Source organism: Anabrus simplex, chromosome 7 (assembly GCF_040414725.1).
Source record: "Anabrus simplex isolate iqAnaSimp1 chromosome 7, ASM4041472v1, whole genome shotgun sequence".
NCBI classification, from domain to species: domain Eukaryota; kingdom Metazoa; phylum Arthropoda; class Insecta; order Orthoptera; family Tettigoniidae; genus Anabrus; species Anabrus simplex.
This window is the reverse complement of record NC_090271.1, coordinates 172905882-172928596: the sequence shown is the minus strand read 5'-3', so window position 1 is coordinate 172928596 and position 22715 is coordinate 172905882. Positions and strand designations below refer to the sequence as shown.

Here is a 22715-nt window from a genome sequence, read left to right as displayed (position 1 = left end):
ATGGTACCCCAGTAGCCTGAAAGCCACCACCGTCTTGGTGAAGCGTGGCGTTTCAAAAGACGAGCCCTCTGCTAAGATTTCCTGGCTGAATGGCCAGCATACTAGCCTTCACTGCCCACGAACCTACTACGCTGGCGTAGCAGGGGGAGTGGTGATACTCCCACGTGGCGCGTCCCAGGTGGTGGATAGGAGGGTCTTAACCGGCTTGCCGGCGGACTTGAGCGAAATAAAATAGCTCTCGCGGATCAAACATACAACCCCCCTGTGGGTGGGGGACGCAGACGAAGAATACACCCATGGTATCTTTTGTCTGTCATAAGAGGCGACTAAAAGGGTGGCCAAGGGATGGTCGAATTAGAATCATGGGACTACTTGTAATTAGTACCATCACGCGGAGAACACCATGGGTGCCTTTACTTGCGAGCAGTACCACCATACGTTAGTTACACAATAGGTTTGTGGTTAGGAGCAACAGAGTGTGAATCAGGATGGGCTTTACGATACTCATGGTTAGTACCACCACATCTGGAACACCACGGGCTTACGGTGCCTGTAATTGGTACCATTATGTGAGAAACACCACGGGTCTGGACGTTGCCTGTGATTAGTACCACTATATGAGGGCCACCGTGGGTTTACGTTGCCTATGATTAGTACTCACTACGTGAGGAACACCATAGGTTTGCGTTACCTGTAGGTGGCGCCGCAATGTAAGAAATACCATAGATCCGCGTTACATGTGCGTATTACATTACCTGTGAGTAGTACCATATTGTGTGGAATGGCGCGAATCTGCGCTACTTCTGATTAGTACCACTGCATGAGTAATACCATGGTTCTACTTTACTAGCGATAAGTACCATCATGAAGGGCCGAAGACCTGAATTTTGGACCCCTTCAGACAACAAGCATCATCGATTCAGGATTGTGCTTTAGAAGCAGCCCCTTGGTCAGCAGTACTATTGCTTTACGATATTTTCTGGGAATATAGAGTATTGCGGAGCCTCCGTGGCTCAGACGGCAGCGCGTCGGCCTCTCATCGCTGGGTACCGTGGTTCAAATCCCGGTCACACCATGTGAGATTTGTGCTGGACAAAGCGGGGGCGGGACAGGTTTTTCTCCGGGTACTCCGGTTTTCCCTGTCATCTTTCATTCCAGCAACACTCTCCATTCTCATTTCATAGCATCTATCATTCATTAATAAATCACTTTGGGAGTGGCGACCCCATCGAACTAACAGCCTTTATCTGCTTCATTCATTACATCCCTGACCCGGTCAATGACTGGAAAACAGGTTGTAGGTTTTCATTTTCATAGAGTATTGCGGGTCGGATCCACTGTTAGGCCCCTTTAAATAATAATAATAATAATAATAATTAGCCAGCTGCAGAGGATCCCGCATTGACTCATGACTGGGTCAGGGATTTTAACTATGTGCTTTTAATTACTCTGGCTTGGGGACTAAGTGTTTGTGTTCGTCTTAACACACTTCTCTTCATTTGCATACAACATCCAAGAATTCCGACCATCACAGAAACATGCAATAGTAAATACATCCCTCCACATAGGATTGGCGCCAGGAAGTGCATCGGCCGTAAAATATACCCCAACAAATTGGGAAAGTTCCTGACAGAAAGATAAGAAGGTTGTTCCATTTTTTTCTGATATTCTACTTAGGATAACACCGACATAACGAAAGTTGGGTACCAGCACTATAATACATATAGAATGAGGAGAATAAGCCTTTAAAAATCACAGCAAGAACTAATTTTGTTTTATAGGGGGGGATGAGCAGTTCTCTTTAAATAGAACGATCGGATTTCCTGCAGGCGGCGCTTACGTACTCTAAGTACAGAATACGATATGCATGGACGATGACCTCACCATACAGCGTTTCATCACGAAGTGTCAAAGCTCTCTCATACTTGCTATTTTTGGTAAGTATGCTAATGACATGCAGGCTTGCAGGTTATTTCCTGATGGGCAAAGAGGGAATCATTCTAGTATCTCACTTGTTAGGAATATGGATATGGACGTCTTTACGTTCCACTCATCCAGGGTTCTTAAAGACTTCCTATCATGGTTTAGACAATAGGTAGTTTCTTTATATTTATATTAATGGGCATTTGGCCAGCTTTATTACAGAAAAGTGAGCTGATTACATATAATACACACTAAGTAGCTTGTTATACAGAGTCAAAAATTATTAGTTATTAGTCCTTTCAACCAAAACTTAGGATCACTGTCACTTATTTTGCATTTTTCGCAAACTATATACAGATACCACCGTAAGTATTCGTACACCTGTGCTGACGAACGGCGTATAGCATTGAGTCAGCTGCTGTACGATACTTATTGGGGCTAGAGTAATAGGACTGATGGTATTACAAAACAATATATTACCGAGCTCGATAGCTGCAGTCGCTTAAGTGCGGCCAGTATCCAGTATTCGGGAGATAGTAGGTTCGAATCCCACTGTCGGCAGCCCTGAATATGGTTTTCCGTGGTTTCCCATTTTCACACCAGGCAAATACTGGGGCTGTACCTTAATTAAGGCCACGGCCGCTTCCTTCCCACTCCTAGCCCTTCCTTGTCCCATCGTAGTAGTAAGACCTATCTGTGTCGGTGCGACGTAAAGCAACTAGCAAAACAAAAAAAAACACAAAAAAAAAACAACAATATATTCCTTTACTTGTATACATCTAAGATTTTAACAAAACGTGCACATAATTTCAAGTAAAGAAATAATGTCAAGAAACACAAAAAGCCATATTGTAAAAAGTATTCGTACACGTACTATATTTGTAGTGAACGAACTGAATGCAGTCTCTCTCCAGGGTTTGAACGCCTTGTTGGGTTCCCCTTCACGTTAATGACAGCTTAAAGACGCCGTGACATTGATTGATTAGACGAGTTTTTTCGTTATAATAAATAAATTGTGTGGCTATTACTAGCCGGGTGCAGCCCTTGTAAGGTAGACCCTCCGATGAGGGTGGGCGGCATCTGCCATTTGTAGGTAACCCTTCAGCCAACGAGTCGGACGAATTTTTTCGTTATCTCATTGGAAATAGAGACCTATTCTTCCTGCAAAGCCGTTAACCATGGTAGCCTCGCTCGTGATTTGCCTTTTCCATATCCTGGTCTCCAAAATGCTCCATAACTGCTCAACTGGATTAATATCCGGGGATTGAGGAGGGATATGAAGCTATTTTGGAACATTATACAACAGCCACAGTCTTGTATTATAGGCGGCATGTTTGGGACCATTGTCTTGTTGAACACGAAGTCGTTTTGGACGTTCATTTGTTCGGCACTGGCAGCCAGACTTGTTTTCAAAATGTCAATATACATTTATAACGTTATAATATGAAGCTCAATACTGTACTCTGGAAGCACGCATGCATCCCCAAACCAGCACATTTCCACCTCCGTGTTTCACTGTTGAACACGGGTTTTTCGGCGCTAGCTCCGTATTCTTTTTCCGCCATACCATTTGTAGTCCATCAGACCCAGATGAGAAAATAATTCCACGAATGGTGCGTCGACGTATTCTTTTGCGAAAGAAAGGCGGTTTTTCCGATTCGCTTCAGAAACATACAATTTCTGGCGAGCGACTCTACCATTGTACCCTTCGTGTTTAAAAGCATGGCGCACTGTGCTTTCAGATACTGCAATACCTTGATTTGATAGTTCTGCCACTATCTTTGGAGCACTTAATTTTGGATCTGTTTTAATCAGACGCACCACTTTACGCTTGTCTCTGAGAGTCAGTTTGTCTGGACGTCCACTTCTTGGCATGTTTTGCACAGAATTAGTAGCACAATGCCGATCTGTTATAGACTATACTATACTATCGATCGGGGCCTCGCGACAGGCGATGAGGTCTCCAGTAAAGATTTACACTTATTGTGGAGTCTAATAACAAGCTTACGCTCCGCTTGGCTGGTTTCTTTTCCGTTACGTCTTATACTGACACCACTTTACAATCACACATACAAACACAACTGCAGTCTACCTGGGACTGAACAACTGCTTGTCGGATGGGTTCCCGTCTTATGGGAACTGCGCCTACAACCCTGTTTACAGAATGCTTTCATGTCTGTACGAATACTTTTTACGCGATAGCTGTTTGTGTTTCTTGACATTATGCCTTTAATACTAGAGATTGCATGCACATTTTTTTCAAATCTTAGCTGTATGAGGGTAATACAATCAGTCCTATTACTCTAGCCCCAACAAGTATCGTATAGCAGCTGACTGAATGCTGCACACCGTTCGTCAGCACAGGCGTACGGATACTTACGGCGTTAACTGCAGTCAATATGCACAACGGAAAATGTCTTGTATGAACTATGCTGAAACGATGTAAATACGTTGTATCAGACCAAGGTTCAGAAGGTTTTAAGCCCTCAACACATGAATGGTCGTACTTGCGCGTTTTCCAACCCGTAAATTGGGTGGAGGTGACCGGAGTAAAACCCGTGCCGAAGTATCTTCCGTGTTACACTCGTAACATGTAGCCTTCTAAGACTGATCATGCTGAGCCGTTCAATGGGAATGGTGCAGTAGGTTGGATAGTATCATTCTTTACGTAGTTCAGTTATAGACCATTCCCTTGTCCATTAGTCGTAAGCTCAAGGAAAACGAATGGTGTCGAAGTTAGCGTCACTTATACTTTGGTTTTCGAGAAAATCTTCATTTTCGTTGTGCCTTATTCTCGCATATCCGTAGCAAGAGTATGTTGATTTTTCTAAGTCTTGTATTCCTCATTGGTTCAAGTAATTGAAATATGTATTTATACGACTGCGTGTTCCATACTGTTTTTTTCTAAACGTTGTATTGTATTGATAGTATTTACGCTGTGTAGAATCATGTCGGTAACGGTAAAGAACATTGGTCCATAGCTCCTGCAGATAGATAATAAAAAGCGCACCCTACACCATGCGAAGTTTTGGCGCCATCAGTATAACTATATTGCCTACAACAGGTAGCTGAGATGATTAAAATTGAACTTCTGTATTGAGCGGTTTTTCTCCTTTGTTGTGATTTTAGAGCTTCCATTCTAAACAGTCACATTCTATTTTGACTTCCTCGGTCCTGATCCTCGTTTGTTACCTGTTCTAATTGGCTTGGTTTTGGATCCACAACTCGTATGCTGACAACCCATCATGTTGCAATAGCAATTGAGTTTGATGGGACGTCAACCCTGGACTGGTCGCGCGGAGTCTGAGAGACGCCACACCAGTTTATTTTTGTCCTCGCAAGGAAACATCCAAGGCCACTGACCGGAAACGCCATCTACCTTTCAAGTAACTACTCACAACCAACATCATAATGCATCAGCGCGCCAGTGTTATTCTAACTCGTGTGATGGTAATAATAATAATGGCGTGCAGCCTCCGAAGAGGCCTGGTGCAGGTCCTTTGAGTTCACGCCATACAGGTGACCTGCTCGTCTATGAGGATGGGGTCCTGTCTGTTATGAATTCTAATGATAAAAATGATACACATACCTAGCCCCCGAGCCATCGGAATTAACCAATGAAGGTTAAAAATCTCTAACCCGGCTGGGAATCGAACCCGGGACTGCTGGACCAAACGACAGGACGCTAACCATTTAGCAATGGTGCCAGACCGTCTGGTGGTGAGTCGTTGTTACACGAGTGTCAACGGCGTCTCATAGACGCCACGCGAACTTCACCGCTGCAATTTATATTCCCGTTCTGAAGTATTATCTTCAAAATTATTACAACATTTATTCTTCAGAACGTCTCAGATTGCATGGCATCTCGCTAAACCGTAATTTTCTCATTTTTAAAGTCTGTGTATGAATACTATAGACTAGAGCAAGAAATGACGTCAGAAGCCTGTCCAAGAGGAAGAGATGTTAAAAATGCGGTCGTTCAGAAAACCGGGCCACAAATTACACTTGCGGATCTTCCAATGTTTCTTGAACATGCCCAGAAGATCGGTCCAGAGTGTGCTCAGTGCATTCTCCACTGTGCGGAGTGATTTTAATTTGTTAAGGCTGTAAGTTGTACCGTATTTTATTTGTATAGATTGTATGTTGTGAATTTCTCACTGTGCTTGGGTATGCAATTTCGTTTGATTTTGTTGAACATGGCCTAGTGTTTATTTTCAGTGCTTTAGAATGTTTTTTTTACTATTGACTTAACGTCGTACCGAAACAGATAGATTTTATGGCGACGATGGGATAGGAAAGGGCTAGGAGTGGGAAGGGAGCGGCCGTGACCTTAATTACGGTACAGCCCGAGCATTTGCCTGGTGTGAAGATGAGAAACCACGGAAAACCATCTTCAAGGCTGCCGACAGTGGGGTTCGAACCCACCACCTACCGATTTCAAGCTCATACCTGTGCGCTCCAAAACGCATGGCCAACTCCCTCGGTAATGTATTTTTCACCAGGCAAATACTAGGGCTGTGTCTTAATTATGCCCACGGACGATACTTTCCCGAACCTAGCCCTTTCCCCTTACTTGTGTCGCCGAAAGCTTTTAGTGTGTTAGTGTAACGTTAAACTACCAGCAAAAAATAAAATAAAAATCAGAATGTTTCTTCTTCTTAATCCTTTTACCCTTCAGGGTTAGTTCATCCCTCGGACTCGGCGAAGAATCCCTCATCTACCGCCTCAAGGACAGTATCCTGCAGCGTGAGACTTTGGGTCGAGGATACAACTGGAAAGGAGAACCAGTACCTCATCCAGGCGGCCACACCTGCTATGCTGAACAGGGGCCTTGTGGGGGGATGAGAAAATCGGGATTTCGATAAGGATTGATTTATTTGCATCTAACGAAACATTTTCGAGAGACAATCTGTATGGGAGTTGGACTCGACTAGAGTATGTTGATGGTGAAAGAGCCATTTATGTATCTCTGTCATGGCCATCCATCAATATTTCACATCACAGTCTGCACGGTTGCTAGGTAACATCGCGTAACACATTTTGTTTCGCCAATTTGAGATGTCCGCCAGCGATATGACATATTTATATCAACAATTATGTATTAGACAAAACTTTGAAATGTACAGACAATATTATGATTTTATTTAAATGTTTGGAGGAAAGGATCATATAGCAAAGATTATTTTTTCAGGTTCTTCGCCATCCGGATGTGGAACGAGGAGAAAAACAACTTCACGTACGGCTCTCACCACAACGACCTGTACGTGATCGGCCACTACTCACAGATGGTGTGGGATGCTACACACAAGGTGGGCTGCGGCTTCACCAAGTGTGACGGCGGAGGGCGCCACGAGTCGTACTACAGCTACGTCTGCAACTACTGTCCCATGTGAGTATAATAATAATAATAATAATAATAATAATAATAATAATAATAATAATAATAATAATAATAATAATAATAATAATAATAATCGTATGTTCTCAGCTAGGCTGTGCTAGAATTGTAAATCGACACCATTTAACTGCCTGCGCATCGATGTTCTATTTTACTCTATCAGATGGCAGAATATTTATTCTAAATCCCTATTAAGCGATCGAATACCAAATTTTATGAAGTTTCGTCTGGTAAGAGTATCCAGTATTCGGGAGATAGTAGGTTCGAACCCCACTGTCGGCAGGCCTGAAGATGGTTTTCCGTGGTTTCCTATTTCCACACCAGGCAAATGCTGGGGCTGTACCTTAATTAAGGCCACGGTCGCTTCCTTCCCACTCCCAGCCATTTCCTGTCCCATCGTCGCCATAAGACCTATCTGTGTCGGTGCAATGTAAAGCAACTAGCAAAAAAAAAAAAAAAAATAACACCTCGTCTGGTAAGCACCAAGAGTGTCGCCAGAGGTCTAATACATGCCGACATCGTATGAAATGGAGTGTCGAATAGCCTCCTCCTGCCCTTCAAAAATTTGACTACTCTGTCAGGTTTTTAGGAGCCTCCGTGGCTCAGGTGGCAGCGCGCCGGACTTTCATCGCTGGGTTCCGTGGTTCGAATCCCGCTCACTCCATGTGAGAGTTGTGCTGGACAAGGCGGAGGCGGGACAGGTTTTTCTCCAGGTACTCCTGTTTTTCCTGTCATCTTTCATTCCAGCAACACTCTCCAATATAATTTCATTTGTCAGTCATTAATCATTGCCCCAGAGGAATGCGACAGGTTTCGGCAGCCGGCACAATTCCTGTCCTCGCCACTAGAAGGGGCTTCATTCATTGATTCATTTCCTGATCCTGTCGAATGACTGGAAACAGGCTGAGGATTTTCATTTCCTGTCTTGTTTCAAACAGCGATCTTGGGGTCCGGAGGTGGACAAACTACCACTGATCGACACTTTACTGCCAGGCTACTTGTAAGGGTGTGGCCGTACATCAGAACAATACTAAATCCCTCCGCCCCACTCTAACTTGAATCTCACTCCAGTGGAGTACATGCGGATTACTGAACCTCATGACTGGGGCATGCTTTATCAATATATATATATAAATTGCTATTTGCTTTACGTCGCACCGACACAGATATGCCTTACGGCGACGATAGGATAGGAAAGGCCTAGGAATTGGAAGGAAGCGGCCGTGGCCTTAATTAAGGTACAGCCCCGGCATTTGCCTGGTGTGAAAATAGGAAACCACGGAAAACCATCTTCAGGGCTGCCGACAGGGGGGCTCGAACCCACTATCTCCCGATTTCTGGATACTGGCCGCACTTAAGCGACTGCAGCTATCGAGCTCGGTAAAATAATTTTCATTACAAGTAATATTACAGATATCACAGTAAGCATTGTGTATGACCGAGTGTCGGCCTCGGATCCTACGATCGTGCATTCAAGCCCTGCAAAGATAAACTAATTTTTGAGGGGTGGAAAAACGTCCATTCGGCACTCCATGCCGTACTATGTCGGCATTTAAAATATCTCTGCCGGGCTGAGTGTTTCAAACGGTTGAGGCGCTAACTTGGCAGCTTCGATCCTGGCTCAGTCCGGTGCTATTTGAAGGAGCTCAAATGCGTCAGCCTCGTGTCGGTAGATGACTAGCACGTAATAGAACTCCTGCGGGACAAAATTCTGGCACCTCGGAGTCTCCGAAAACCGTCAAAGTAGTTAGTGGGACGTAATAAAGAATACCATTATTAAAAGATCTCTGGGGACACACCTGGTGTTTACCCGATAAAATTAATAAAACTCAGTCATAGTTCGCCGACTTTCAGTTCCTTTGTTCTCTGATAGATTAAAATTGAACGTCGAAATTGTCTCACAAACCAAACCAAACCAAACCAAACCAAACCAAACCAAACCAAACCAAACCAAACCAAACCAAACCAAACCAAACCAAACCAAACCAAACCAAACCAAACCCAATCCCATGGCGCAACAGCTGCAGGAAACATAAAAAAGTTTTAATGGACCGTTGGTTGATATTGTATCATTTATTTTTCTTGCTATTGATTTTTACGTTACTCTGACTCAAGACAGATCTTGTGGCGATGATGGTATAGGACATAGTTAGGACTGGTAAGAAAGCGACCGTGGCCTTAATGAAGGTACAGCCCCGGATTTGCCTGGTGTGAAAATGGGAAACTATGGAAAATCATCTTCAGAGCTTCCGACAATGGGATTCGAACCACACCATATCCTGAATGCAAGCTAACAGCTACACGATGCGAACCGCGTAGCTAGCTCGCTCAGTGTATATAAATTAGTTTCGTACAAGCATAATTACTGGGATCCTCCCTTTTGAGTTGTGCGTAGATTTACAACAGCCTAGTGGCGATAAGCATCATAAACTCCAGTCCTAGGCTTCAGTCCCGTGACCTCATTTGTGATATCAGTCAATTAATAGCATCGAATGTCGCAATTCTTTAGAGCTGTCAGTTTTATTTTCCTACTGAGTCGCGGATTGCAAATGGTGGAACGCTTCCTTCTGGTCATCTTCTTGTCACATGCACGCGAATGATGTTTTGTTGCTTTCTACTCTCACTGTAACACGTACGGTGCGTACTGAAAGAATATCTGGTTCGAACCCCACCATCAGCACTCCTGAAGATGATCTTCTGTGGTTTCAGACAAATGATGGGAATGTACCGTAATTAAGGCCACTGTTGTTTCGTTCCCAATCAAGTCCCGTCATATCTCATAGTCGCCATAAGACCTATCTGTATCGACGCGACGTAGAAATAATAATAATAATAATAATAATAATAATAATAATAATAATAATAATAATAATAATAATAATAATAATAATAATAATAATAATAATAATAATAATAATAATAATAAATAAAAGCTATGTGGAAACTCAACAATACTCTACATATAGAAGGTTAAGTCCGACTGTTTTTTATCAACACCCAGCCAAAACTACGTGACATAAAGAAATTGACATTTTGGGGATACACATTTATTTTACAGTGTAGGTGCTCACTAACGGACGATATTTGGATATTCCGTCGCTACGCGGTTGAACTGTTTATATGAGTACATCTAGCCTATATCTCAAAAACTTAACTTTACAGACGTAAAAATTGGTATTTGGAATCTTCATTAAAATAAAAAACACGTACTTTTGTTTACGGAAAATCCACTTAAGGGACGCTTGAAATGAAGTGATGTAGGGGTTGAAGTATTTTTATGATGGTACTTATCTATATTTCTAAAAATATGTGTTTGTACAGGATGTATGTATGTATGTATGTATGTATGTATGTATGTATGTATGTATGTATGTATGTATGTATGTATGTATGTATGTATGTATGTATGTATGTATGTATGTATGTAAATGACACATCTCCTTCTAAACCACTAGAGCAAAATCAAAGAAACTTGGTACACTCATAACTTACTATCTGGAGACGAGCACTGTGGGAATAAGAAATAGAAAATATTGTCGAATACATAATTTTCGGGTTCGCTGACATGAATAGTGACATGCCGGAATTTTTTTAAAAGTCCATGTCAGCCCACTTCGTGATGGGGGCGAGAGGGGAGTGATATATCAAAATAATCGAAAATTGCGTCGTATCCATTGATTTCGGGGTCGCTGAGATGAATAGTAACACTCCTGATTTTTTAAAAGTCCAACTTCAGCTGCCTTTGTAAGGCGGGGGGCCGAGGGGGAGTGAGATATGAAAATAATCGAAAATAGTGTCGAATCCATACTTTTAGGGGTTGCTGAGATGAATAGTGTCACTCCGGATATTTTTAAAGTACAAGTTCGGCCCGCTTTGGGGTGAGAGGCGTACAAATATTACCTACTATCTGGAAAATATACTCTGGGGGCAAAACGCCCCTAGAACCCCTAGGAAGGGGGTGAAATATAATCTATATATTAACAAATGGAAGCCAGTTTGGAGCGATCTATATATACTGCACTGTATATATAAATTAAGGTATATAAATTAAAATAGACATGAATTAATGAGGCACTTACAGGTATCCTTGAAACTTAAAACTTAGTACCAGAGAAGCTAATGATTTCAGGATCCCTAGAAAAATCGAAAATATTCAAAACACCCTGAGAGGCCTCGCTGGGAGTCTTCAATTTGGGGCTCAGCGTAAGAACGTAGTCGGATATATTTATCCAAAACGATAACCTATAGTTTCCTTAAAGTCCTAATTTTTAACCCCCTCCCCCAAATCAAGATGGCGGCACAATCTGCAAGACGAGTTAGAAAATTGAAATTTGGTCAAATTATAGGTTTTAGCCTGTAACCGACGGAAAAATTCCAAGATGTTTACATTTTTCACTTTTCCCCCCCGGAAAATATCGAAATATGGAGGCAGTTTTAATGACGGTGCATACCTTTGTGTCGAAGTATTTAGTTGCTAAAAGGTAAGTCGTATCACAAAATGGATGGCAAAATTCTATCGCTTATGCGTTAGATTTGACTGTTTTTCCTCGATTGTACGTAAATATTGCAGTTTTTACACGTATAATTCATAGTTTGACACACTTATTAGAAAGACAGAATCACCAAATTAGGCACGAAATTTGGCCCACCCTGTAGCCATATGTGAGCTAAATTCTATGTTTCTAGCCGTTACACAAGTATCCGAAAAGTAATGCACTGTTTGAAAACCTTACCCAAATTTCGCCCTATTCAACGTTTCTAAATCAATCTAACCCATAGATAGACGAGATATGAGAAAACGTGATAGGATCAACCACTTAGACCGCTAAATGAGGCGTCTTATGTGCAATCCGTTTGACGGTATGACGTACCGTTTAGTAGCAGTTAATCTGTAAATGAAGGTCTGCAATGTTGTTAACAAGCATATGCTTTCGTATGTCGGTCTATAAATATTCATTGAAGTCGATTTGTAGCGATCTTGAAAGCGTGTGTCTACCTTTATAATTGATACTTTACAAATTGATAGTGACCGTCAGGAGGAGGACGTCTGCAATTGTAATCAACACTCCCCACATCGACTTTGGCTGGCAGCAGGAATGGGGTCCTTCTTCAACTCCTCTGTAACTGGAATTTCTAAGGAGGGCCTACCATTGAAGTGAATAATTCCTTTCTCGATTTGACTGGCAGATGGAAAGGGAGCATGCAATTTTCTTGAAAACTCCCCTACCCGATTATGTCTGGAAGTAGGAAAGGGGGTCTGCCATTGTAACGAAAACTCCCCAAATCGATTGTGACCGCATAGCAGACAAGGGGGCCTTCTATTTTAATGAAAACTTCCCAACTCGACTGTTAGTGCCAGTAGGCAAGTGAGCCTGCCATTATCATCACAACTCCGCAATTAACACTTTACATTAGAAACAGCGTATGGGGACCTCCCCATGCTGTTCCTCGGATAACGCTAAAGGACAAGCAATTTAAAAAATCCTATTCACTGCATATACAGTAATTTACTTCGATAACGCCGAATCGAAGCACTGCTATATTTGGTAGTGTTATCATAATTCCAGTAGTGATTGGATGTAATGGTATTATACCAAAGACACCACACACGAGCACTGAAGCACTTAATCATCACCCTCTCACTTACAGAGAGTTACAAAATGTAGCAATGCTAGCCACTAGATTGTTGGCATGAACAATCCACCATATACAGAAGACTAATGGAAATCATCTACTAATAATTTCGTCTATTTATGTGTTGTAAATACTCTAATGTGTGTAAATATATGTCAAGTTTATTTTTCAATATTGTATGTATATATGTATTGAGAATATATGTGCGTATGTACTGAATAGTACTTCTTCCGTGTACATTGTACCGAAGAAGTACATAAACCCAGTTGTAAAATTGAGAATGATATAATAATAATAATAATCATAATAATAATAATAATAATAATAATAATAATAATAATGATAATAATAAGTGAGTATCGTTGGTTGCTGATGTTGAATATTTCCCCCATAAAACTCGAAGTTTAATCTTGATCATGCCGATTTGTTGGATAAATTTACGGGCAATAGTCAGGGATGCTATAGATGTACATAGAAGTGAGTAAAGGGCTAATGAAGTTCAGAGTGTATGGCAGCCTGACATATTTAATTTTCAGTGGTGAGAACGATATTAGCTCTCAGGCTTCACTTCCTACTCGTTATATGGGAGAGCATCGTTAAAGGTGAACCAGTGGGCCAGTACGAGATTGTAGGTTAGGTACACCGACAAATAAGGAGTGTCTGTTCAAAAGGCTTTTTGCGGATGATGTTATTCTCTATAGAGTGATAAATAAGTTACAAGATTGTGAGCAACTGCAACGTGACCTCGAAAATGTTGTGAGATGGACAGCAGGTTGTGAGTTTCACAAATAGGAAAAGTCCTCTCAGTTTTAATTACTGCGTTGATGGGGTGAAAGTTCCTTTTGGGGATCATTGTAAGTATCTAGGTGTTAATATAAGGAAAGATCTTCACTGAGGTAATCACATAAATGGGATTGTAAATAAAGGGTACCGATCTCTATACATGGTTATGAGGGTGTCTAGGGGTTGTAGTAAGGATGTAAAGGAGAGTGCATATAAGTCTCTGGTAAGACCCCAACTAGAGTATGGTTCCAGTGTATGGGACCCTCACCAGGATTACCTGATTCAAGAACTGGAAAAAATCCAAAGAAAAGCAGCTCGATTTGTTCTGGGTGATTTCCGACAAAAGAGTAGCGTTACAAAAATGTTGCAATGTTTGGGTTGGGAAGAATTGAGAGAAAGAAGAAGAGCTGCTCGACTAAGTGGTATGTTCCGAGCTGTCAGCGGAGAGATGGCGTGGAATGACATTAGTAGACGAATAGGTCTGAATGGCGTTTATAAAAGTAGGAAAGATCACGATATGAAGATAAAGTTGGAATTCAAGAGGACAAACTGGAGCAAATATTCATTTATAGGAAGGGGAGTTAGGGATTGGAATAACTTACCAAGGGAGATGTTCAATAAATTTCCAATTTCTTTGAAATCATTTCGGGAAAGGCTAGGAAAGCAACAGATAGGGAATTTGCCACCTGGGCGACTGCCCTAAATGCAGATCAGTATTGATTGATATTGATTGATTGATTGAAAAGAGGCTATTTCCACTATTTCGTATTTCGTCAACATGCATTAGAGTGGAATATTATCGACTGCATGAGGAATCCAGACCAGAAAGATGTAAATCATTAAAAGTTGTTCCACCGGGCGAGTTGGTCGTGCGCGTAGAGGCGCGCGGCTGTGAGCTTGCATCCGGGAGATAGTAGGTTCGAATCCCACTATCGGCAGCCCTGAAAATGGTTTTCCGTGGTTTCCCATTTTCACACCAGGCTAATGCTGGGGCTGTACCTTAATTAAGGCCACGGCCTCTTCCTTCCAACTCCTAGGCCTTTCCTATCCCATCGTCGCCATAAGACCTATCTGTGTCGGTGCGACGTAAAGCCCCTAGCAAAAAAAAAGTTGTTCCAAACCAGATCAAGGGTTCGTTTTATATGCCTTTTATTTTACGTTTCTTGTGCTATTCTCACAACTTTATTGAGATGAAAATAGCACGTTTTGAACAGACACTCTTCAAATATAAGCTCAACACCGGTGGACAATGGGTAATAATGTAAATATTCCTTTTCCTTGTTAAATGTCACGAAGGTGCGGCTCCTTTGCTGAATTGTCAGTGTACCGGTGTACGGCTCAGGAAGTTCTGGTTTCTATTCCCTCTCGAGCACATAAACCTCACACCAGGCCACTTCTGTGTGTCTTACTCAAAACGTCTTCATGCAAAATAATCACTCCTACACTTGATGTGAAGACCATTACTATTTCCATTTAAATCCAAGAGAAGCAAGCGGGAAACATTACAGCGGCCTCACGAACTGTTGTTCTTTAATTATTTTATTTTTTTACGCGTGTTTCTAATGCCAATTTTTAGAAGTTAATATGTTCTTATTAAGTAACACTAAACAACAAGTAAAATATTTTGTATTGTAGACACCCGTTTTCCTAATGATGTTTGTATTACCCATATCATATATTACCATTATTACGTCGAGGTTTGGTTAGAAGTCTTCATGATTTTCAAGGAAAATGAAACGGTTTTTAAGTAAATGTGTTTGTATTCTTTTAGCTTTTAATGAGTAAATTCTCCTCTCGCTTCCAAATGAAAATGCGTGCACGAGAGGGTTAAGTTAAAGGACAATGAAGCTGATTTCCTATTTTCTGTTTCAGAGGGAACTACATGGAGAGACTGGGGAGACCGTACGAAGCTGGAACGCCGTGTTCAAGTTGCCACGGTCACTGTAAACTTGGCAAGCTGTGCACTAACTCGTGTCCTGCCGCCGACATGTGGGCAAATTGTCGAGAGTTGAACGCTACCTGGCACGACTGGCTGTGCAAGTCGCACAACCGAGAGGGCAAGGAACGGCGGAAGTTCTGCAAAGCCACCTGCAACTGTAATGGGAAGATCATTTGAGATAGAGTAGCTCAAGTCCGGCGGCATGGATGGTCGTACCTAGTCTGAGCGCTTTCTAGGCCTCCTGAGAGCCTCCACCACGGCGTGCTGAGCGACGATAACGGTGGCTGTGTTAGATGAGTTAGAACAGCCCACCTGGCTTACTTACTAAACTACAGAAATGACCAATATTCTGTAATATTGATCGGAGGCATTCTCGTATGTTCTTGGCTGAACTTCATGAAATCTCCGTCTCGTGAAATCTTCCTATATCTCCACGACAACTTTTGTAATAAATACACCTTTGAACTTCATCCTAAACATTTTAAAGATGTTTCTTGCAAAGAAATATGAAGTCTGTTGTTTATAATATTCTCGTCCTTTCTTGATCAAGAGATGTTTTAAGACTGCCTAGGTGCTAGCCAAAGATAACTCAGAAACCGGCCTCTTTCCTTACAATTATTATACTAGCGAGTATGCTCAGCGGATTTGTATGGAAGCTCCTGTATTCTCTTACGTCTTAGAGTGAGCGTAGCGTATGTAATATTATTGCAAGGAAAGAGTAATTCTTCTGATTTGTCACGTGCTTTTGTCAGTCGGGAGAATATACAGCCGTATGTTTGTGATTGATTTACAGTAGTGACTGGAGCTGATGTGCCTTTATCGAAGAATTTTAAATATTTTTGAGTGTAATTTTGTTAACTATATTTATGTTATATTTAATTGACTATTTAAGTGACTATACTCAAAAGTGATAATGTCTTACGACCATAATTTTAGCTGCTATTAAAACTGATGTTAAGGTAATCAAGTAACAATATATGAAGTGAAGATAAAGGGCAAACTCAACATGGAGCGAAAATTCTTATTTAATTTTTTTAAAATTATGAACCACAGAGAACAGTTATGCGAGTCAACGTTATTGAATTCACGCCTCTTTCCAAGTGATTATAAGCACTGAACAGACCCCAGGAAACATTTTGAGTGATGTGGCTGGGAGTATGGTGGGCGAACTCAACAGCTCTCCTCCTTGTTCAGGTAAATTCAGAACGGAAAGGTAAAAAATTTAGAGCCTGAAAATTTTTTGTCTTGCAAGTGAAAGGTTGTAGGACTGTTCAATCAACTTACCTCCTGTGAAACTAAAGGATAAAACATAAAGCAAGTTCTATATTAGACGAATGTTTGGTCATATGAAACCTGTCTAGCAAGTTTCTAATTTGCTCAGTAGAGATTCAAACTGAGAAAGTATTAGAAAATGTAGAATACAGAAAATAATTTGGTAGTTCTTTTTCTAAATAAATGCTCTTATCCCAAGAAAGTCCATATAATTTGTAAGCCTCTTCTGTTGTGTTCACCCAAAGGAAGCAATTTCGAATGTTTTTATTCTTTAAAATCATACATTTGTGGAGTTTTCCCTTTGTATTGTCAGCACTTCATATATAATTTGCATAAAGGATGTTAATTACCGAATGTGAATGGATTGGTATTAGTAGTGCATAGAATATTCGAAGACCACAGGGGAAAACAAGATACGTCAATTCTGGTGGTTGAATGTAAGGTTTACCGGGCGAGTTGGCCTTGCGGTTAGGGACGCGCAGCTGTGAGTTTGCATCAGTAAGATAATGGGTTCAAACCCCACTGTCGGCAACAATGAAGATGTTTTTCCGTGGTTTCGCATTTTCACACCAGGTAAATGCTGGGGATGCACCTTAATTAAGGGCACGGCTGCTTCCTTCCCATTCCTAAGCCTTTCCTACCCCATCGTTGCCAAAATACCTACCTTTGTCAGTGTGACGTAAAACAAATTATAACAAAAAAGAAGTGAGGCTTTTAGGTAATGTTATTGAACAGAGGAAATCATTGACAAGTTCGGTGATAAAAAGTTGTGAACTATGACTGTAAAAAAGGAATAACTTGACAAATCCAAATGAAATAGAACAAGACGTTGATGAGTACACGAAAGGTGCTTGATTTTCATGTAGGCTGGCTGTATATGTATGGAAATAAGAATTTTTATACATTCAGACAATACGAAACACGGGATGTTTTAACTGAAAAAGTGTTTGCAATAATATCATTAAATTAGTACATGTTCTCTAGGAAGTATAAAATAGGCAAGCATCTTATATCAGAAAAGAAATGTTATGCCTCTCTTTCCTCTGCTTGTCTCAAGTGGCCCACTGACGAATTCAGGGAGAAGTTTAAAGATTTACAGGCTCTGAGAGTGTTTCGTAGCCCAGAACAAAACTATTTTGCTTAGTGATGTCTGAAAATAATAATCTTGTATAAAATTCATTCTTGCCTTTTGCTTAAACTCAAATATTGGCCGACTTCATTTATTTGCAGTACTTTACAGACCTAAATAATGATTTTAAATGATTTTTGAGAGTACCAGTAGACAAATATTCCACTGCACAAATCAGAAATGAAATTTCGTATGGCTTTTAGTGCCGCGATATCCCAGGACGGGTTCGGCTCGCCAGGTGCAGGTCTTTTCTATTTGACTCCCGTAGGCGACCTGCGCGTCGTGATGAGGAATGATGATGAAGACAACACATACGACCAGCCTCCGTGACCATTGGAATTAACCAATTAAGGTTAAAATCCCCGACCCGGCCGGGAATCGAACCCGGGACCCTCTGAACCGAAGGCCAGTACGCTGACCGTTCAGCCAACGAGTCGAACATCAGAAATAAATTATGTCGGAAAGTTCTTTTTGATAATACTGTAATTATATAGAGTTTTATCGAAAACGTGTTAAATTAAGTTACGTTATAAGACGTGCTGAATGTTAAGAGATCAAGACCGGGCGAGTTGGCCGTGCGCGTAGAGGCACGCGGCTGTGAGCTTGCATCCGGGAGATAGTAGGTTCGAATCCCACAATCGGCAGCCCTGAAAATCGTTTTCCGTGGTTTCCCATTTTCACACCAGGCAAATGCTGGGAGTGTACCTTAAATAAGGCCACGGTCGCTTCCTTCCAACTCCTAGGCCTTTCCTGTCCCATCGTCGCCATAAGACCTATCTGTGTCGGTGCGACGTAAAGCCCCTAGCAAAAAAAGAAAAGATCAAGAAAATAATATTTTACTTGGGAGGAAGCTGATAAGTACAGTATGTTCCAGAAAAATGAAAGTATAGCTTATAGTGTGACCAAGAAAATAACTTAAGTACTGCAACAACACATAATAACCACGAAACAAAAGTAGACAACAGATTGGCTTATACTAGTTTATTTGAAAACGTTTCTAACTTCGAATTTTTCTTCTGAAAAAAGAAAACAACGGAAAATGACACTTTATGTTTTTCCGTGGGGTCTTCATTTATTATTACTCTGTGTACTCCAAAATTTCGACTTCAGTTTCCCGTGTCATGGAGATACAACTGTGTAAGTTACTCCATGTGATAAGCCTCTCTCATCCTTGTAGCCTTATCCACCGTGCAGAAGCGACAAATTTACGTATAAATTAATTAGAAAGTCAAATCCATTGGTAATAATAAAGATACCATTACAGATCCATTAATTGTGATAATGGCTGACGTGAGTTTCGAATCCTTCTTCTCACAAGTTCACCAATACTTGATTCACCACTTGTTATACAAGTATTTTAAGCTTTTTAGGCGTTTTCAGTCTTTAAATTACCAGCGTTTTGCCTTAATGTGGCAGGGGGCTCACCAGTTGGAGTGCCATGCTTGTCCAAGATGTTGGTGGCTCGCGCGCCTGTGAGACACCACTAAGCCTCATCTGAAGTACATGCAGTGATAGTCCACCAGGTGGAGAATGAAACTCCACTTGTTATAAATGCCTTCCTTGGCTTTTATATCTAAGAAAATATGTTAAAATGAGTTACGGTTTCCTTCAGGAAATTTAACAATTTGAAATGTTTTCACATTGTATTTTCAGTCTTAATTGGAACAACATCTGATATCAGGTATATAACATACACTCATTCAAAGAGTCTTTTGTGGGATGTAGAGATTCTGTTAATTACTAATACCAGTTCACATTCACTCATTGTGTCATCAATGGACAAAGTTTTAGAAGTGTTGTACAGTATACAGATAATCAGTATTTCTTTATTGCCTGTTTTGTATAATATTAAAACCGAATTTCTATTTGTAAACTATGTATCCTGTTTTTAGAAAAATATGCCATTTTTAAACTGTTTCTTGGAGTAATCGTTATTTCCACATTTCAGTGAAATTATGTTTTCTACTCATCTAGATGTAACTAAAAGGATTTTCAGTCCGTTGAACACACAAATTCAATATAAATATTACACTATATAAAATACCTGTATGATGACATTTGATGTTTTTTAAGAAAGAAACATGTCATTATTTGTGTATTTTTATTCCTTGTTTAATAGTATATTCTTTAGAGGTATGTTATAGTGTAATATTTATGTTCAACAGACTGAAAAGCCATTAAGTTGCATTTAACTGAGTGGACACTGGAAAGCATAGCTTCATTCTTAAGAAAACAAAAACCTTTCCTCTAGTGTTAATGTGGTGAGTAAGCAACAAATAAGTACGAGGGTCTGAAAGTTCATTAGTTTGTGCTGAAGAGGTGCTGGAAAGTGATATATTTTGAACTTTCATATTTCACTATTGCTAGTATAATAAATCTACGAAATCTCGCATTCCCAGAGACTTACGGTGCCCTGTAAGCATTTTCAAAACCAGGGTTACCCTTCGGTGCGCGAGAATCTGTCACAAAATTTTCAGTTAATATCTTCCTCCATTTAGATATTCCTGTTTCGTTTTAAAAATATATTTTAGATGTTTATATGGTATTATGTAAAGAAAAGTTTTCCTAATCGGGGATAGCTGTACAACAAGGGAATTTCAAAATTGAAATATATGTAAGTTAATTTTATCCTAAGATAAATAGCGCGAAAATTATTATCTATTTGATTCTGTTACCGTAGCCTACGTGTTTTAGGGCAGCTATCCCCTGTGGATTTTCTCTCTCTACAACGTGTGGAGCACAAAGCTATTGTAAACAAAATAGAGGTCTGGAAGCAGGTAAAGCATATACTTAACTCCACTGTCTTCCTTTAGAGGTGATCAAACTAATGTTACGGACTTGATAGCACCTGAACTATTGAAAAAATGGGTGTATGCAAACTGCTAGAATATTGTGCGGGATTAATAACTTGTGGGATAAAGAGTTCCATGTAAATTCCTATACACGTGAATTGCCAGTCGTACGTGAATTCCTAACTATTGTTATGAAGGAATGGTGTTTTGGTAATATTGCGCGTAAAATCGATATTATATCGACCCCTTTCTTCCGCTTCGACTTTGCCTAGCTAGGAATTACAACAGTCATTGCGTGATATCCGAGGTATAGAGGTATCCGAGATGTTAACGTGTTCTTCGCGGTTTAACTTGAATTAAAGTTGTAGGGGGTCCGCTGTCTGTAATTTCTTTCGTTTTGACAATTTTTCAGATATCTATCCGTTTTAAGTCAACTCAAGACCGAATCGGTGGTTTTTACTTTTCGTGTCTGTTTGTCTGTTCCACCATCACGTCAAAACGGCTGGATAAATCTCAACCAAACTTCGTATTTAGAGTATATTCATCCCGGGGCAGGTTTCGATATGCATATCATTTTAAAATCTTTGAATAGACAGCGGGTTTATAGGAAAATCAGAATGGTTTTCTTCCATTTTCTCTTATACTATTGATTTTCTGTAAACTCCGTTTACCGTACGTGAAATGTCTCTTCATTATAAACAACTTTCGTTATGTTCATAATTTACCTTACTTACTCCCCACATGATGGAGAAATTTACAATTTTCTGCTGGTATCGTGCTCTGCATTGAGTGACCTACAGATCCTACAGGTTACCATGGCAACGTCTCTGACTGCTTGCCAGCAGGGAAGAAACGTATTGCCATTTTCCTCATCATGCTTGTAAATTCGTGGTTGTTCCTTCGGCCTATCTGCGGGATATTGGCGGAATATCGTTGAAGGTTATAACCGCCCTCGAATAGAGTAAGTAATAACACCATTAGTCATCTTCTTATCTGTTTACCTAAGAATCACTGCGCCTAATTTCTCCTCTTTTACCGCTTTGTTATATCCATAACTCACACCAGCATAATTTACTGAGGGGCATTTGATTTTCCAGTACATTCACTTGGCATTTACATATTTGTCGTTATACAGCTGTCCTCAGTTATAATCCATTTTCTATTAATTTCAACTTTCTTAACTGTATTATTTTCTTCCTTAATTACTCCGTATGTACGCGAGTGCTAGAATCTACTGGATATATTTCCACCAAACTTCATATTTATAATCCACCAGTCCTTGGGTAGGCTTTAGGGCAAACATCGTTTCTAAATACCTGAACTGACTGGGGTTTATACGAAATCGAAACCGTGATTTTACACTGCCACAAAATGTACCCAACCAAACTTAATGGAAATCTACCTGCCTTACTGGAAATTTTCTAAACCTTTTTTCTCATGTGCATTCTTTCGATACGAGGATTAATAAGGGAGATATCATTAACGGACCGTTTTTCGGTACAAGTCCCATCGGACTTATCTCAAGAGCGGGTGCGTGTAAAGCGTATTGCTTACAACTTTAAAACTACTGAAGATATTCGAACCAAACTTTATATTTAGCATCCACATGTCCAAAGGTAGGTTTTAAAGGTCAATAACATTCCATGTTCCCGGAATGGACTGGTTTATAGGGAACCGAAATGGTGATTTTACTCTTCCACAATATATACAGTACAAGAGCAACCTGACTGGAAATCAACCAAACGTGATGGAATTCCATCTCTAAAACTTTTTTACATGTGCATTTTTTCGTCCGGAGGATTAATAAGGGAGATTTCATGAATGGTCAGTTTTGCAGGTTAAGTT

At 40.5% G+C, this 22715-nt stretch overlaps 1 protein-coding gene across 3 annotated transcripts in view; it reads left to right on the top strand.

The window, feature by feature from the left end:
* Positions 1-19989, top strand: part of LOC136877426 (cysteine-rich secretory protein 3) — a 196110-nt gene extending 176121 nt beyond the window's left edge. For all 3 annotated transcript variants that reach the window (XM_067151449.2, XM_067151451.2, XM_067151450.2), the window contains exons 5-6: positions 7115-7312; positions 15611-19989. In XM_067151449.2, the coding sequence (XP_067007550.1) occupies positions 7115-7312; positions 15611-15854 (442 nt within the window). In that variant the 3' untranslated portion in view covers positions 15855-19989. The remainder of the gene's footprint in view (positions 1-7114; positions 7313-15610) is intronic.
* The last annotated feature ends 2726 nt before the right edge of the window (positions 19990-22715 follow it).